This window comes from Leucopleurus acutus (assembly GCF_964270905.1).
Source record: "Leucopleurus acutus genome assembly, chromosome: 6".
NCBI classification, from domain to species: Eukaryota; Metazoa; Chordata; class Mammalia; order Artiodactyla; family Delphinidae; genus Leucopleurus; species Leucopleurus acutus.
In genome coordinates, this window is record NC_139149.1 from 65,477,789 (window position 1) to 65,495,899 (window position 18,111).

General features: G+C 36.6%; 1 protein-coding gene across 2 annotated transcripts in view; it reads right to left on the reverse strand.

Annotated features, from left to right (window-relative positions):
* ZNF385B (zinc finger protein 385B) overlaps nucleotides 1-18,111 on the reverse strand; it is a 311,863-nt gene that overhangs the window by 274,089 nt on the left and 19,663 nt on the right. Inside the window, exon 3 of one of the 2 annotated variants that reach the window (XM_082840917.1) lies at nucleotides 15,322-15,459. The exons of the other annotated variant lie outside the window; for it this stretch is intronic. Within the exon in view, the coding sequence (XP_082697043.1) occupies nucleotides 15,322-15,459 (138 nt within the window). The remainder of the gene's footprint in view (nucleotides 1-15,321; nucleotides 15,460-18,111) is intronic. 2 annotated transcript variants of the gene reach the window in all.

Here is an 18,111-nt window from a genome sequence, read left to right on the forward strand (position 1 = left end):
AGTAGTAAAATGCCTGCATATTGATGATGACAAACAATATAGGCACTTCAAGATATTCCTGAAAGGCTTCACAATCACAATAAATGCCGTGGATCTTAAAACAAAGGCAGTTCATCCCCTTTTCTCAGAGAGCAAATGCTCTTTTGTCATGTTTAACTCTTTCAGACAAAAATCAGTGAGAAATTTGCCTGAACAAAATGCACCTGATTAAACTCTTGAAGCATAGTTCCCTCGCTAATAATCTCTCATTTAATCCTTCATGTTCTTAGAGCAGCTAATTCTGGAGAAACTCAAAACACATTACACATTTTCTTCTCTTTTTTTTTAAACTACGAATGTAGTCAATCTTCAGAAACCTATGTGAAGGGTAAAAAAGCAGCTATGAAATGAAGTCACATGAAAAAGATCCCTAGACTTTTCCAGCTTAAGTTGTTAAAGGGTTCTAAAAATGTAGCCTGAATCTCTCATTTTGGAGAGGAGGACTTTGGAGCACAGAGGGTTAGGTGTCTTACTCAAGGTCTCATAGTCAAATGGTGGCAGCATCAAGATGAGAATCTGGAAAACTCAACTCTCATCTGGTTTTCTTTCCACCACCTGATGACCTCTTTCATATGGAAGGGAGCAGTCAGTGTGAAAGAGCCACCTTTGTGAATTTTTTTTTAAGACCAAAAATTTATCTTTCTTAATCATTTTTTGGCCCAACACAAAATAGCATTATTATATGTGTAAATATTTTTAAAAATAACTTTTGTTTTAAGTCTACCATTATCTGGTCTCAATATGTTGCACTTTCTTCCCCCCAAAATGATGTCATCAGACATCCTCATTACTGGTTACCAAACTGCAAAAGATGACATCTGTAAACTCAGTTGGGAAGACTTTGAGACGGAAAAAAAATCAACGCTAACAATGCATGAGTGATAGAAATCAGCTGAGATGTACTCTTCAAAAACCAGCATGTCATTTTATGTATTTATAATTTTAAAGCCCACTTATGAATTCTTGATAAAAGATCAAGTTAGAAAACTATTGAAAATTATTCAAACAAGGGCAGCACAAATAGTTTTTAAATTTTTCTTAAATCTAACACTTAATGTCTTCTAAAAATATTCAAGTAGTTAATACTTTAAAGTATCAGAGAATAGCTAAATTCTAAAAACATAGTGGAGTTAAAACATGACTTCAAAAAAAATTTTAGTTCATATAATATATATACACTGGAGTCAAAACTGGATTCAAGAAAACTAATGAGAAAATTCTCTACAAAAAAAAGGAGGGGGGATTTAACTTTCTTTTTAGTTCAAGTTTGCTGAAAATCCCAAAAGGAAACATTTAATTTTCTAAGATATGCTGAAAGATACAGGTAAAAAGACAACACAGAACTGAATTAATCAAGCAGACATCACTGACAATTGACAGAACTTTCCTGGTGGTTAACGGCAGTTTGAGACAGCTGGAGGTGGACCCAATCTAGTTGGAGATTCCATGGGAAAATATTCTTAAGAGTGCAAAATGGTCTTAAAAAATGAAATATGTAAACAGTTGTCAACCTTTCAGCGTTTTTCAAGAATATAGGGACAAAATCTGAATAAAAACCAAGAGGATAAGCCTTGCATTTTCAAGTTAAGAAATATCTTATTAACTAGTACAGCTCCTTACCCAACTTCATTCTTGTTTTCCAAGTTGCATTGTGCTTATATGAAAACTCGTTTTCACCAACTTCCCAAATATTCCAAGGGTCACATAACTATTGGCAATCAGGAAGGCAGGCGATTGAATAGTGAAGTGTTCCAAGGCTAAGACTGCTTCAATTGTTAATTCTAAATTGTTAAATCTAACTCTATCTGGATTCTTGTTCCATCTATTTAACAGGTGCACTGGGAAAATTCTAAGTTTGGCCACACCCTTAATGAGAGTGACCACACATCCCAGTATGAGGCAACCCAAGTTTATGCCTGGGTCCTGGCTTAATCATTAATAACTCTTAAAAGGGTTCCATTTTGATGATATATCACATAACCATCACCTATAAAGAACTTTAAACAGCCTCTTCCTTTACTCTCCTAGTCCCCAAGAGGACTTTCTTCCATGCGATTTAATGCTGGAAAAGGAGTTAAAAACTGATCTTACCATAATAGAAACATTTCAGTATACACCTTGACTTTTGCGGCCCTACTTTCCTGTCTCTTTTCTTTACTTTCTATTACTAGTTTAAATTTTGCTTCTTCCTGTGGAAATTGTGCATTACTCTTCTGACATTCTCCTCCCCCCTCCTCCACCCCCTCAGTGCTTAGCTGACTTGCAAGCATAGACCTAATTTAAAATATTGAATCTAATACAAAAGTGCTTCAAAGCTGCTAATTAACTTACAAATCCACAGTTCACTTGTCAATTGGGTACAGCTCCTATACTGATAAGAGAATTTAGAACAAAATTTATGCTTAATAAATACTATTGAATAAACATCTGAATGAATAAATGAATGATTAGGAAAGTAACTTATAGACAGGAGGTTTGGTGTGAAGTAATAGAAACAATCTTATGCTACAAAGAGAAAGAAACAGGATGGTAACAAGATAAAAGAAAAGCAACATAAATTCAAATGTGTAATTAAGTTTGAAAGAATCCCTGCCACACCATGGTTTTCCACAATGACCAACATGTCCTAGGGCACCAATATTTATAACTCAGTCTACTCGAACATTTTTTCTTTTTACTGTAAAAATGTAACTCAGACTTCATCATGGAAATCATTATTTAAAATAAATTAAGTTTTTAGAAATACACATTTAGGAAACCAAAATACATCCATTTCTTCAAGAAAACATGCATACGTTGGCTTTCAAGCTGTAATGTTCAGACCTGGCTAATACTGTTCCCGTTTTGCACAAAAGAGGTAGCCAACTAGACAACAGGAAAGCTATGGTATTAGTCTCACTAGGTCCATGCTCTAATTGGCTGAACTAACTGGACACAATCCCTGTTGACCTATGTTAATATTGTATAAATATTCATCTTTCTCCTCATAAAAATCACAGCAGAAACAGAGCATGGAAAGATGCCTTACAAACTTTCCACACTAGACAGTTTTTAATAAGTTTAAAGAAGTGTCCAAGAATCAGCATAGGAATGATAATACTGAAACTACAAAAGGCTGAACATTTTCACGAGAGAAAATAAGAGAGAGAGAGAGAGAGAGAGAGAGAGAAAGAGAGAGAGAGAGAGATCGTAATCCAAATAAGTTTCTTTCCTCAGTAGGCATTATCTCTTTGTGTAAATATTAGTGCCTAATGGTGGTCTGCTCTGGACGGTAGGGTGGCTGTGAAGAGCTGTCAGGAAGCAGCGTTTTGGCAAAGCAGGCAAACTAGCTGTAGAGGGCCAGGTGTGCAAGGCTCCCAGTTGCACCTTTGAATCAGTTGGGGAGCTTTTAAATAGTACTAATCCCCAGGCTCTGCCCTGATCAATTAAATCAGAATCATTGGCATGGGGGTGTTTTTAAAAGCTCTTCAGTTTGTTTTTCTAAAGCTTTAAGAATCACTCGTTAATGGGGTTTGTGGTCTACTGTGCAGGTAATGGGGAGTCTTTAAACAGCTACCACAAATGAGTTGACTGTGAAGGGACTGTTAAGGGTTTCTGATTTGGCATCCGGCAGCCACACGTTCAAACCCTGACCCTGACTCTTATTAGCTAGGTGGGAATGTTAAATTAATATTCAAATACAGCATTAAACCCCTAGAAGCAAGGGAATTCATAATAAACTGCCCATCATTTTATCATGACTTTGTATTCAACCCCAAAGGTAAGATCACCCAGAGTTATGAGTTTCTCAAACAGAGAACCAAATGTATGACATTAAAAAACCAACCCATCACACAACAGGGTGAGCTCAGTGCAGCATTGAATACTGTCATGTTTGTGGATTTCAGGCATGCCTTACTATTATTTTAAAGTGTTCTTGGTCTCTCTTCCATTCCTTTTAATACGGTAGTGTGCCTTGCATTGGGGTATTTTGGAAGTTTTCATTTCACAAAGCTGAAATCCCCTAAGGCCCTGGGGGACTTAGGAACACTCAGGAGGTAGATGAGTGGAAGGATCTTATGGGAGGGACACTCAGGTGGTTTGTTCGAGCTTGAATACTTGAGAAGCGTATTTCTAGCAAGTTCTGGAAGGAAAAACACAACGTCAGTCAGCCAAAGGCAGGACACTGGGAATGGTCATAGAGGGTCAATGCAACACCTGCTCAGGACTTGACCAAACACCAGCTTTTCACCTTGAACTTGTAGGGAGCAGACACTCAGGAGGACAAAGGGCAACAGACTGGATCATCATCCAGTTACCTGGTGAAATGGCTTCTGCTTTACATCTTTTCCCATCCATTAACTGTGGCTGGAAAGCATGAAGTCATCATCTGGCAACCCTAAAAGCTTTTACTGTGATAACTTTTTTTTTTTTTTTTTTTTTGTGGTACGCGGGCCTCTCACTGCTGTGGTCTCTCCCGTTGCGGAGCACAGGCTCCGGACGCGCAGGCCCAGCGGCCATGGCTCACGGGCCCAGCCGCTCCGGGGCATGTGGGATCTTCCCGGACCGGGGCACGAACCCGTGTCCCCTGCGTCGGCAGGCTGCACTGCACCACCAGGGAAGCCCCTGTGATAACTTTTGATCGCATCACATTCCTTCCATTTTGCCTCCACTGCTTTCATCTTTTATATGAATAGATCTCTTATTCTCAAAAGTAAACTATGTATATGTTTAAAAATTCAAAAGTACAAAAGGGTATAATAGTTAAATCAAAGTCTACTTCAAACCATACAAAAGTAATTCTACTTTGAATTCAGTCCTCAGTCCCCCTATGAAATCATTTACCTCGTCTTTTTCTCTTTTTCCTCTTCCACTCCTACTCCTCCTTTCCTTCCTCCCTCCCTCCCTCCCCCACCCTCTCTCTCCCCCCACTCTCTGCATGTATATATATGTACACACACATATAAACACACAAACACAGATGTCTTTTACACAAACATATTGTTTGTTTTACTTATATTTGTACATTATTCCATATCAATTCTTATAGATGTACTGTATTTTATTTAATTTTTTAAAATTGAAGTATAGTTGATTTACAATGTTATGCTAATTTCTGCTGTATAGCAAAGTGACTCAGTTATACACATTATTTTTTTTTAAAGATTTATTTATTATTTATTTATTTATTTTTGGCTGCGTCGGGTCTTAGTTGCGGCACTTGGGATCTTCGTTGAGGCATGCAGGATCTTTCACTGCGGCGCGCAGGCTCTTCATTGTGGTGCGCAGACTTCTCTCTAGTTGTGGCATGTGGGTTTTCTCTCTATAGTTGTGGTGTGCAGTCTCCAGGTTGAGTGGGCTCTCTAGTCGAAGTGCGCAAGCTTAGTTGCCTTGCAGCATGTGGGATCTTAGTTCCCCGACCAGGCATCGAACCTGTGTCCCCTGCATTGCAACGCGGATTCCTTACCACTGGACCACCAGGGAAGTCCCAATACATTCTTTTTTTTTTTATATTCTTTTCCGTTATGTTTTATCCCAGGAGAATTAGATATAGTTCCCTATGCTATATAGTAGGTAGATGTACTTTATTTTAAATCACTGCATAATATCTGCTAAGGTTTGAATGTTTGTGTGCTCCCAAAATTCACATGTTGAAATCCTAATGCCCAATGTGATGGTATTAGAAGGTGGGGCCTTTGGGAGGTGCTTAGGTCATGAGGGTAGAGCCCTCGTGAATGGGATTCATGTTCTTATAAAAGAGACCCCGTAGAGATCTCACCCTTTCACCATGTGAGGACACAACGAGAAGTCTGGGATCTGGAAGAGGGCCCTCACCCGACCTTGTTGGCACCCTGTTCTCAAACTTCCCAACTCTAAAACGGTGAGAAACAGATCTCTGTTCTTTATAAGCTAGCCAGTCTCTATGGTACCCAGGCTAAGACAACATCACACAACATGGATGAACCATAATTATTATCACCTACTGCTGGGTATTCTTTTTTTATATTTTCTTATTACAAATAATGTTACAATAAAATCCTGCATGCATTTGTATATAGATACATGCAAGAAAACGTATTGCTCTATGTATCTTTGTATGCATACGCAAGCATATGTGTTGACCAGATCTGGGGTAGTGGAAAGACTAGGTCAAAAGATATGCATATTTCAAGTTTTGGTAGTTATTGCCCCATTGCCCTGCAAATACACGAACCAATTTACACCTCAGCCACCAACGTGTGAGAGCGCTCCCCTGCCCACATAACCTGCTAACTCATTGTGATATTATAAAGTTTGACCTTGCCCATCTGAGAGGTAAGAAAAAGAGTATCTCACTGTAATTTTAATTAAAGAATGAATATTTTTATGAGCAGCAATATCAAGTAATTTATAGAGTTCTTCACAAGAATTCACAGATCCTGTATTCAAGTGTCCTATCCTTTAGTCAATGTTTAAAGTATATTATTTACTATGTGCCAAGTGTTGCATTGACAGTCACATACTTAAGCAAATTAGGACACAGTTCCTACCCTCAAGGCAATCTAGTAGAGGAGAAAGATATTAAAATGATAATTAATATGCATTGTGATAAGTACAATAATAGAATATGCATACCGTTTGGATGTAGAAATGCTTAACTCTAGGTAAAGAGCTTTTTCCTGAAATGTATCAATACCTTATTTAATTTATTTTTACATTTTATAAACATATTCAAATGTGATAAGAAAAGTAAACAGAATACCTCGGTCAGCAAGAAGCATAATTGTGGCAATTACAGCTAATAATTAAAGGTTCTGATTAGTTGAAAAATTATTTTAACTGGCTCATCTATGCTTATAATCTATTGAAAAAAGAATATGTAGAATAATTTATAAAACTCTCTGTTTTGTTTGATACTTGTTTTGGGGACTTACAACTTTGCCTAAAATATAATTCACAGCACATCTTTTCTCTCTCCACTTTGCAGATACTGTTTAGCTCTTCTGAAATCACAGCACAAACTTTAGTTTCCTACCCTTCCTCCTACCCCAACTCACTGAACCATTAAATGTTTAACATACGGTGATTCCTATTAACTGTTGGATTGTTATACCATGCTAAAGAAGCTCGCCCTTTAGTATGAGGTGTGTTAAGGATAGTTAATTATAGTACACAGAAAGCCCTTTAAGTATTCAGATCCTATAAAATGTGATAATAATGTTAACATCATTGACTGGTAAGGCTACTACTTGAGCTTTTAATTATCATTTTAACCTTTAGAAGCTGTCTTCCAACCAACAGGAAAGCTTTAAAACTTTATCCTTGGACTAAATTCAACTCACTGATCACATTCCCTTAATTTCCAAACTTCATTGCATTGGTTGTAGTCAACTGGTGAGTCCTCGCTAAAATGTAAACATCCAAGCTGGGCTGCGCACAGAACTAGGCAGAAGAAGCTGATGTGATGTACAGAAGCTGTGGAGTGAAGAGTTCAAAGTTTGACTTTCAGTTCTGTTCTCTTTAGCAAGTCACTTACCCTTTTGTTGATGCTGATTTATTATCAGTACAATGAGCAAATACTACTTTCGCTATCTACCTCTCAGGGTTATGGTAAGGATCAAATGAAATAATAGGTGGAAAGGGATGAAGAGTTATAAGCAGTAAAGTTCTCCCATCCCCTTTCACAATCTCCCTTCCTTTCCCTCCCAGACCCAATTCTTTATGTGGCCTCCACCTACCCAAAGCCTTCCATGCTGTGTCATTCCATTTGGGTCTCCTCTGCTCCAGCCCCATGTCTTCCACCAATACTTTCCTGCTTTAGGTTTTATCTCTCAGACCCTAATTTTTACTAGAAGACAGCTATAATAGCAGAAAGAATAATTTGTAAATAATGATGGGCTACATTTATTGAGTAGTTACCACATGCCAAACCATAAAGTCATCACTAGCAACGTTTAAGCTTTTCCTGTGATAACTTCCGATTATATCATATTCCTCCATTTTTCCTCAACTTGCCATGCAAAGAACTTTATATACATTATTCTCAATCTTTACAACAAATCTATGGAGTGGAGTCTATTATTATTCTTGTTTTACAGATGAGGAAACAGATTTGGAAAGTGAAACAATTTGCCTGTGGTCATGCAACTAAGTTGTGATGGAGCTAGGCTTTGAACCTCACAGGAACTCCTCCTATAATCACTGTGCTCTTCTGCTTCTCCTAGATGCAGAACTAATGTAAGGAACAAATGGTCACTTATATCACCTTATTAATTTAACACGCTCATTGAATTATACAGTCGGAAGCTGGAAGATCATCTATGTTAACCATCCATGCCATCCTTATCCTCATTTATCACACACCTAAGTCACATTCTGCCTTTTGCTTCAATACCACCAATTAAGGATGTACACTACGTCCCCAAAAGGAATCCCTTCATATTCAGACAGCTCTACTGGGAAGTTCAAGTGAAAATCCTCCTTCCTGGAAAGCCATTCACTCATCTTAATTTTACCTGAAAGCTTTATTAAAAAACTATAATTCAAATGTTCTAATATAATAAATCCTCTAATGATCTCTTCTCCTTGATAAAGTATTCAGTGCACCTTGGCCATGGTGGTCACTCTCAAATGAAAGCACCTAAGCTCTCTGCATTTCTCCAGCTCCAGCCATGCTCTGACGGTTGAACAAACTTCATTGTTACAGATATTCTAGTTCTTCTAATCCCACCTAAGATACCATTTAAGATTGTGGGGGATAAATCATATCATGGTTTTGACCCATACATGAGTTTACATCTCCTACATCTTTTCTCACTCCCTCTTCCATGTACTGTAGTTGAAATTGACCATGTTGGAATTTGTCCATCTTTTTAAAACAATGGTTCTAACTGGGGCGGCATATTAGAATCACCTTGCGAGCTTTAAAAATATTGATTTCTGGGTTGCATTTAGAGATTCTGATTTATTTGGTATAGGACGTGGCCTTGGTATCAAGATTTATAATTGTATTATTTTCCTATGTATTTATTATCTCAGCTTTATATCATCTATAAATTTAAAGACCAGGTCATCAATGTTTTCACCAAGTCATTGCAGAGTCCTGGAGCTTCACTTTAGGTTAATATTGGTCAGGTACGCTTGGGTATAGGCATTCAACCAGTTACAAATCCACTAAAGTACACTATCACTCAGTCAACAGTTTTCTCTTTTGTTCACAAAATAATATCAAGAAAGATTTTGTTAAATGTCCTACAGAAAGCTAATCTAGGGAAGTGGTTAAAAGCATGGATTCCGGAGCCCAACTGCCTGGATTCAAATCTCAGCTGAGTTACCTGCATGACTTTGGGCAGGTTACCTAACCTCTCCATACTTCAGTTTCCCTACTTGTAAACAGGTATAATAGTACTTACTTATAGGGTTGTTATACGGATTAAATGAGTATATACATATAAAGGTTCTGAAGCAAGAAACGAGTGTTAGAAGTCATTTCCAAGCCATCCGTATTTTCTCCTTAAAGCATGACTCATAATCCATTATAGGATTTCTAACTACTGTGTACACAGAGTGACATCCACTGCTTGTTTCCCTTAATCTACATAAAAATTTTTGTGTACCTAAAGTATACAAAATCTAAAAGCTCCAGTTCAGCAAGAGTTAACTAACTTATTATGAATGCAGTATTACCCATTATACAATAATAAAAATACATAAAATGTAGACAAATACCAGAAAAATTAGTCCCTATAGGTTCATTTCTAAATTTGCTTCCTCCTGATTATTTTGAAATTGCTCAAAATTCAGGCTCCCCATTCCAGTACCCGCACCCCTCCCCCCCCAAAAAAAACTTGAGTAAAGAAATACCACCTTGACTTCCTGGAAGAAACAGAAGGTTTCTGGATATAAAGCCATTTCCTCTATCATATTCTAAAAAATCAACACTACCAAAGAATGAATCAGAGAAAAAAAATAGAACTAGAATTACCATAGATCTCCAAGTGAAATTCACACACCAATTTTGAAATGTCAGCAAAAACATGTTCAGCTAAATGCCCCAGTGGCGTTGCAGACTCCCTGGATGGAATAAGACAGAAGTCTCCTCACTCTGACAGAATAGTCATTCCCTGCGGGAGGCATCTATTTATTACTCAATTGCCATTTGCAAAGAAAATATAGCTATTGAATAATATCACCCTTTAGGAAATTAAGAGAATTGGAGTCTGTCAAACTACTAGCAACTTTTACTCACCCACCAGTGCCTTTTCTAAAAATGAGAACAATTTCAAAGAAAAAAATGTTTTTTGAAGATATTTAGTGAAGAAAGTTAGATTATGGATTCACATCGGTATTTTGCCATAACAAACAGACCACGCAGACAGATAGGACTGATATAAGTAGGAGGACATTGGAGCTGATATGGGGACTAGAGTGATATTTAAGGTAAGGAGGAATCAGAATCTTTTCCCAAAGAGTACAATTTAGATACCAGAAATAGGCCACCAATATTATTTGAAACAATTAAAAGTAATGCATAATACAGTAACATTTATGACTAGGCAAAAATAGAAAACAGATTGATGATGGGAAGCAAAAAAGTATATCTTCTGAGATCCAAAATAATCAGATTGAAATAGCGGTATACCATGAATACACATGAAAAAACTGGAAGTAAATTGTCATTTGTCCTAGGACAACAGACATTGAGAAATTAACTAGATCATGGGGGCAAGGGAGTTACCATTTAACTGAAAGAAGATATGATTTACTAAACAGTTCTTTATTGGGCTAGCAGAGTTAATCCATTTCCAAAACTTGGGTTAACTGCTCTCACACTCAACTGATCCGTTTGGGCTCAAAATAGGTTTCCTGGTCTGACATGTCACGTGACTGACACAGAGAGAACTGAGGTGGCATTTTAGACTGGGTACAAAAAGGGTATCTTGAAGAAATTACTCCAAACATTACCTCTACCCTGCTGACTAATCATCTGCAAGGCAGCCTAACACAAAATTCTGTTACAGTATATGTGACTCAGTTCTACATGTTTTCTCTCATTTTGAGAATCAGATTATATACTGATGTCTAGTCACTCCTGTTGGGGATATTTACAAAAACAGTGGTGGCAGGGAGGGAGGTATTAAGAAGTGAAAAGAGAGAAGAAAGCTAATGGAGCTTCGCTAAGTGAGCGAAGAGAATTTTACAAGACAACCTTAGGTGAGATGAAGGAAGATGAGCCTTTATTCTCCTGTGTAAGAGAGACATTCAGAGCCAAGATAGAGTAACTCTGGGCTGGGAACAGGGTTTTTGATAAATAGCTTAGCATCTGTATGGGTATTATGGGTATTATGTTAATATATTATAAAGTTTTAATAAGAATTCAATAAAGACCTGTCTATAAATATTTTGATACTTTAGGAGGCATATAGTAGGTCCACAATAAATGTAATCTCCATTCTGTTTTACTCAGCTGTGTTACACTGTGTTACACTGAATAATCCAAGCGTCCTTCTAAGTCAAGTTTGCAAGTTACTCTGCCTCCCTGAGAAACCTAGGAAATGGCAGTCAAAAGATATGAGTCCTAAAATCAAAAGGGTAATGAATATTGAATAAAATCCAGATGGAGCGGGGAGGCAGCATTGAGGGAGGGACTTCTCATTATGCATCTTAACTACAACAAAACAAAATTAATTTATAAGCATCTCAAACCTACTGAGGGAGAAAAATCCTGAAAATGTTCTAGTTGGCAAGGGGTGGTAACAATCGGAAATTAATTGTACAATTCTCATGATTTATTTAAAATGTTACTGACAGCTATTATTTAATGTGCTGCCTTTATTATTTTATCTCAGTAATTACGAGGAGGCTCTCATATCCTTACTCATGATTTCTGCTCTATCAATCCTATTTCTTATACCATTTTAAGTTTCTCAAATGGAAACATTCTTATCATAGGAGTTTCCTGGCATAAACTCAAACAGTAGAAATCGACTGCTTTTACAGAAAAGTGAAGCCTCCATTTTAGCTTTGGTAGACCCGATTTTCTAGGTAATAATTCGAGACTCAATTTCTTATATAGAAACTAGGTAGGGTTCACATATTAAACACAGGACACTAACTCAAATTTGAATTTCAGCTAAACAACGAATAATTTTTAGTGCAAGAATGTCCCAAATATTTAATGGGACATACTTATATTAAAAAGTATTCATCACCACAGCAACATACCTCAAAATAAACAACAGAGTATATAGATAGTCCAAACTAATTACTGAATGTATGCAATGGGAAAGCTCAATGAACTTGGAGAGTACTTTGATTTTTGTAATCATGTTTCTCAACTAAAGCAGGCTTCCTATATCTGCTCTATTTCATAACTAATCATTTTTAAAATCTGCTGAAGGAAACTACAGATTGTTATCTCTTGATACAAAAGTGAACAGATGCAGGTACATCACTGAGATTCATGAGAATCTCACATCCTCATGAAAACTTTCTAAATCCTACTTCTTGTGAAAGAGAAATTGCTACTAAGACTTCAGGCAGCTATGCTAAATTATCCTTCATTTCCTCTAGTGAATTTTCCATGATCTATTTAATATGACAAGCTTCACTATTCTAAGAGAATTCTGACGTTCTAAAACTTTTTTAAAGTTTTCATTTACTAAACACATTATATCATCAGGAATTTCAAAGAGAAAACATCTCAATACCCTTCTAACCTTCTAATTCTCAACTCACAAACCCAATTTGTTTCATGGGCTTTGGGGAAGTAAGAAATATGAGATACTTATTTGTAAGTCAAAATCTAAAATGAAATACCCCTAACCACCTGATGATGACTTGTGACATGACATTCCTAAAGGGACAGAAGAAAAATAAGTTGTTTAAAATTATGCTTCATCTAAAAACAGAAAATCTTCTAATTATAATGGCACATAATATATCCCTGCATTTCAATAAACAACATTTTATCTTGAATCCTTAATCATGCGAAATTGCTTAACCTAGGCAACGATCCAAGGATTAACAAGAAAAAAAATCATGAAATTCAAGATTTCAGAAGTGTTTTCAGTTCCCCTGTCAAAGCCATATGAAAGAGAAAGTATAATAGTACCATTTCAACGTGCTCCCTAATCTACATGTATAGATTTATTTCCGCCATGCAAAGAATAAACATAAGAATAAATATTTCATTAAATGTCTTGGGAGTTAATTTTGATCACCTCTACTTCAAAATGCATTATGACTGGCAAAACTTTCAACAAGGGTTATTTTCTGATGGAAAGAAAAGGCTAAGTAAAACATTCTCACCACATTTGCATATACATTTCATCTATTATCACTGTGGAAACAAAAACTATTTTTAATATTTCTATAATTTTAGCATTTGAGAACTTTTACTTTTCAAGATGAGGCAGTTGTATGAAAGGAGACATTTTTTAAATGTTTTAATGTATCTTCAGACTATTTAATTTTATTCCTTAACTAAACTTCCTCATAGCACATATATGTATAATGAAGTATGGATGCTTTATATCAACTATACAATGTATAAAAGCCTTACACTCTCTCCCACCGTGCTCTAGGATGCATTAACAAACAAGCAGATAAGCCTAATGATGAATGACACAATATGGTCAGCACTAATAGAGTGGTTTTCTACAAATGCATTGCAAAAAGATGAACAAATACTTTACATTTTGGAACACAGTTATTTTGATGTCACATGTCAAGTAAGATCCGCAGTGGTAAATGTTAGCAACTTTAAATCTGTTGGTCCTGGATCAAACAGCATAAAGGAACTTTAGAGAAACGACAGTGCATTCAGGAAGGTAGACTGGGTTGGAGTTAAGAGTCTCTTCTTGAGGGTCTAATTAGGTCCTCCCCCTCCCTCTGCTTTTTAAAAATTTATCTCATAGAGACACCTTAGCAGAAGCTATCAGCTTTGACAGAACACCGAAATCATGGTAGTGAACCATAAATTGACCATTACCATAAAAAGAGCTGCTAAATGAGAAACCATGTGCTTAGTATAAAACTAATTTCATGCTTTCAAAAGCACACAGTGGCTTCTAGCAAGATAGTGGCCCTGGGACTTGCTGAGACAGATTGGCGAACGCAAATGGTTTGCTCCTGATGCGTCTGCTTAGCCAAGCTTTACATGTACTGGCAGTAAGCGGGGTTCTGGAATCTTCTGTCAAACAAATACACACTTATCTATAACTTTAGAGCTGAAAGCTATAAAACAGCTGCCTCAAATAAATTTAGCAGGAAAACACATATACACACATACGCACACACACACTGCACACACATATATATACATACCCCATGTGCCACGCTAGCTTCCAATCAAATAAAAATAGACTTCTCTGCAGACCTAACATACCAAACAGGCACTTAATAAGCATACTGTTATCGAATACATCATAACTCTCACAGTCCTTTCTTCTTTAGAAACAGCTTCTCATCACGTAGGAATTAGAGTTTAGAAGAGCCTAAGCAAGAGGACTCCATCTACTTGGAAGCTAACTTTGAGTCTGCCCTTATCAGGCTGGCTTTCAAATACTCTATGCTTATAAAGCCACATCAGACCTGTCTGGGCGTGATGATCTAGTCGTTTAACTCCCCAGATGAGTGTCAGTATTTTATTTACATTTAAATGATAAAATCTACTACATTTAAACGTCACATCTAATTAAAACATGCCGTATGAAGAAATGCTTCTAATTTTATCCTCCTCTCGTTTAGGATACCATCTCTGGAAATCAATTACTGTAGGCTGTCCAGTGCATGACAGGTCATAACTTTTAATTATTAATAATGTCAAGCTTAACAAGGTATCAACTCCAATATGTAATCTATTTCACTTACTTTCTTATCTCATAAATATCAGTTGTTTCCTGCTATATATTTTTCACATCAGAGATTCTACAAAGTACATTTAGTTCACAGCCTTTTTTATATACCTGAAGCACATAATAACACTGCTAACTGCCTACTTTTAGTAATGATAGCAAATAACATAATATCACTGACTTGTTCTGAATGTTTAAAATGCAAAGGAAGTCACCTACTGGTAAGATGTCCTCGGCAAACAGCTAGCACAGAATGAAAAGAATGTTATTACATCAGTTTAAGGAGTTACTTCCCCCCAAAATTAAAGAATCATAGATTTTGCTCTTCACTGTTGCCCCTTCAGATCTGTCAGTACAACATGATAAACACAACTGATAACTCCACAGGATTCAACACAGCATTCGAAAGAATCTGCTCCTGACACCCCAGATCCCGGCGTCCAAGTTTTAGAATAAAAATGCTCACCTCTGCTAGGAAGTCCACTCCACATCCTGGCAGGGCTTTCACCGGCTTCAAAAGCAACCAAGTTGGATAAACAAAACTTCCAGGATGTGACCAGTGTAATGCACGGGGCTACGGAGACTTGGCTCCAGCCCTGATTATCTGTGTGACAGTACCACGCTATGTCAGTGCAGCTCCAAACCTTCCCAGATGCTGGCTTGTTGCACTGCTCATTGAAAATCCTTTACACGCTGGCAACATTTTAGGGAAGGACAAGCACACTCTGAGTCATTTGTAAAGAAAGCAGAGCAATTTCAATTCTATATCTCCATGCGTGCTGAAACCAGAAGCACTGTCAACCTACAAGTCTGAGGTGGATTTACGCCGAGAAACAGGCAACCTAAGCCTTCATTATCAATGCATGAAATCAGCCACTGTGATCAAATTCAAGCAAACCACAAGAAGGATATGATTATGAAAGGCTCCACAGATTTAGCACCAAACCTTGTGGAATGAAGAATCGTCTATTGAAATTGTGTAAATGTTAAAAATAGCTCTGGCTTTTCAACAATGAGCAGAATACAGAGAAGAAATCAGTAGTCTATGTTATAAGGACCTATCAAAAAAGCTACAAAAACCAAAATAGCTATAGGTCCCTGGGACTTTTCTATAGACAAATGAAATCACTAGAGGCTATTACAATTGTAACAAAAAAATTCCATATATTTGACACAGATGTCCATTAAAGAGCAAGTTAAATATCTGTTAACCCGTGAGCGCCTGTCCCTAAATTAAAATAATAATGATAGGAAAAATGTGCAGGGCTATGCTAGCACCAGGGCAAAATACTATCAATTTTACTCTAAGGTGAATTCCTAAATAATAAAAATTTAAATGTATTTATTTTGTGTAACAAGAAAATAGACGGACAAGGTAGAGAATATTTTTAACCACATAGTCTTTCACTGCTTAATATTTTTTAAAAAATCTACAGCTCAATAAATCCATACACCCCTACCCCAGCCACCCCCAAATTTATACCTTTACCTTTCACCATCCTTCCTCTTTTATACTAAAATATAAGATTCATGAGCCAGTTGAGATGTCTTAAAAAGGCACAAGGTAGCTAAATCCCAGGAAGTAGCAGCAATGATTTGAGATCACAAAATATAGAGCTTCGACATGTGCATGAAAAGTGCAAAGCAACAGGGACATAAAACATTTATCAAAAAATCACAAAAATAACTGGGAGAAATTCCTAGTAGGCAGCATTGACAAAGCACATATTTAAGGTTCTACTCATATTTATTTTTAGGTTTTAGGTTTTAGGTTCTCACTGAGACTCTAAAGGCAGAGCTAATCAGGATCCAATAAATACAATTCCTGATTTGAGGATCTTCTATAAATGACTGTGTACAGTTTTAGTAATACTAGTAGCTCTTAGATGTAGATACATTTAGTAGTATCTACAATCTAAAACATCTGTGTAAAAATAAGAACTATGCCACAACACATTTACATAACACAGCATTTTGGAGCAACATTAAACATGGCACTCCTGTGGGTATTCTCCTGATGTCCCTCAGTGTGGAACTGACTCCTTACAGGACACTAGTTGGATTCCCTTCCTTGAAGATAGTTATAGACATATATGAGTGGAGATGCACACAAGCGTGTGTGTGTGTGTGTGTGTGTGTGTATGTGTGTGTGTGTGTGTGTATGTACATACACCCACGTCATAGGAGAATGTACTAAACCTTTGTGGTTACTTTTGCTGCCTGAATTCCATTCATTTAGTGCCTCAGGAAGCTCCTAGGAAACAATTTGAATACATTTTGAGAAATGGCATTGGTATCACTCATTCAGAAATTGCTCCATGTTTTCTCTCTTTTTCTTTACTTTTCTTGTCTGAGAAAATAGTCTGTGAGAGATTGTGTGCCTAAAACTCTTATTATTATTATACATGCAGCTTCTTAGTAATAAGATAAAACTTTAAAATGAAACTATAATATTTGATTATAGGTCCTTAATCCCTTATCTAAAACCCCTAGTGCCAGATGCATTTCAGAATTCACATGCTTTCAGATTTTAGAAAGATAATACTCTGCGTATACTGTGAATTATATAATGCCTCAAGTAAAGTCTAGGGCAAAAGCCTATAATCAGACATATTAACAGTTCTGCAGCAAAATACGTGCATATTCAGACTAGATGGGATAAAGACTATTATTAACCTCACACACATCAGTTCAGGTCAGGTTTTGCCATCAATATAAATTACAAAACCTTCTGATTTTCAGAGCTTCTTGGATTTTGGAAATTACAGGTAAGAGACTATAGACCTGCAGAAATGTTTACCTAAACTGTTGTAAGGTTATGGATTGGAAAATAATATCTTACCTTGGCAAGTGTTCTCTGGCTTGGCAAGAGATCTGGAGATGAGCATTGCTTTAACAGAATAGGCAGAAAAACCACAAGAAGGTGCTATTAAAACTGAGACATAAAGTACAGCAGAGATGCAGCTATAATGCAAGATGACAAAACTAGGGCGTGGCAATGGAAGGTAAGAAGAAGGCATCCAGAATTATTGTGTCAAGACATAACAAAACATAATGATGAAAATATCAACCACTCACTTATTACCTACTTTATACCCAGCAATGTGAAAGGCACTTGGCATAAATATTTCTTTTAGCAACCTACTTTATAATTTTCAAAAGGATATTTTAAAAGAAAAATGTATCTTCAACATATGGGAACATATGTTTATGTATGACTGATTCACTTTGTTATAAAGCAGAAACTAACACACCA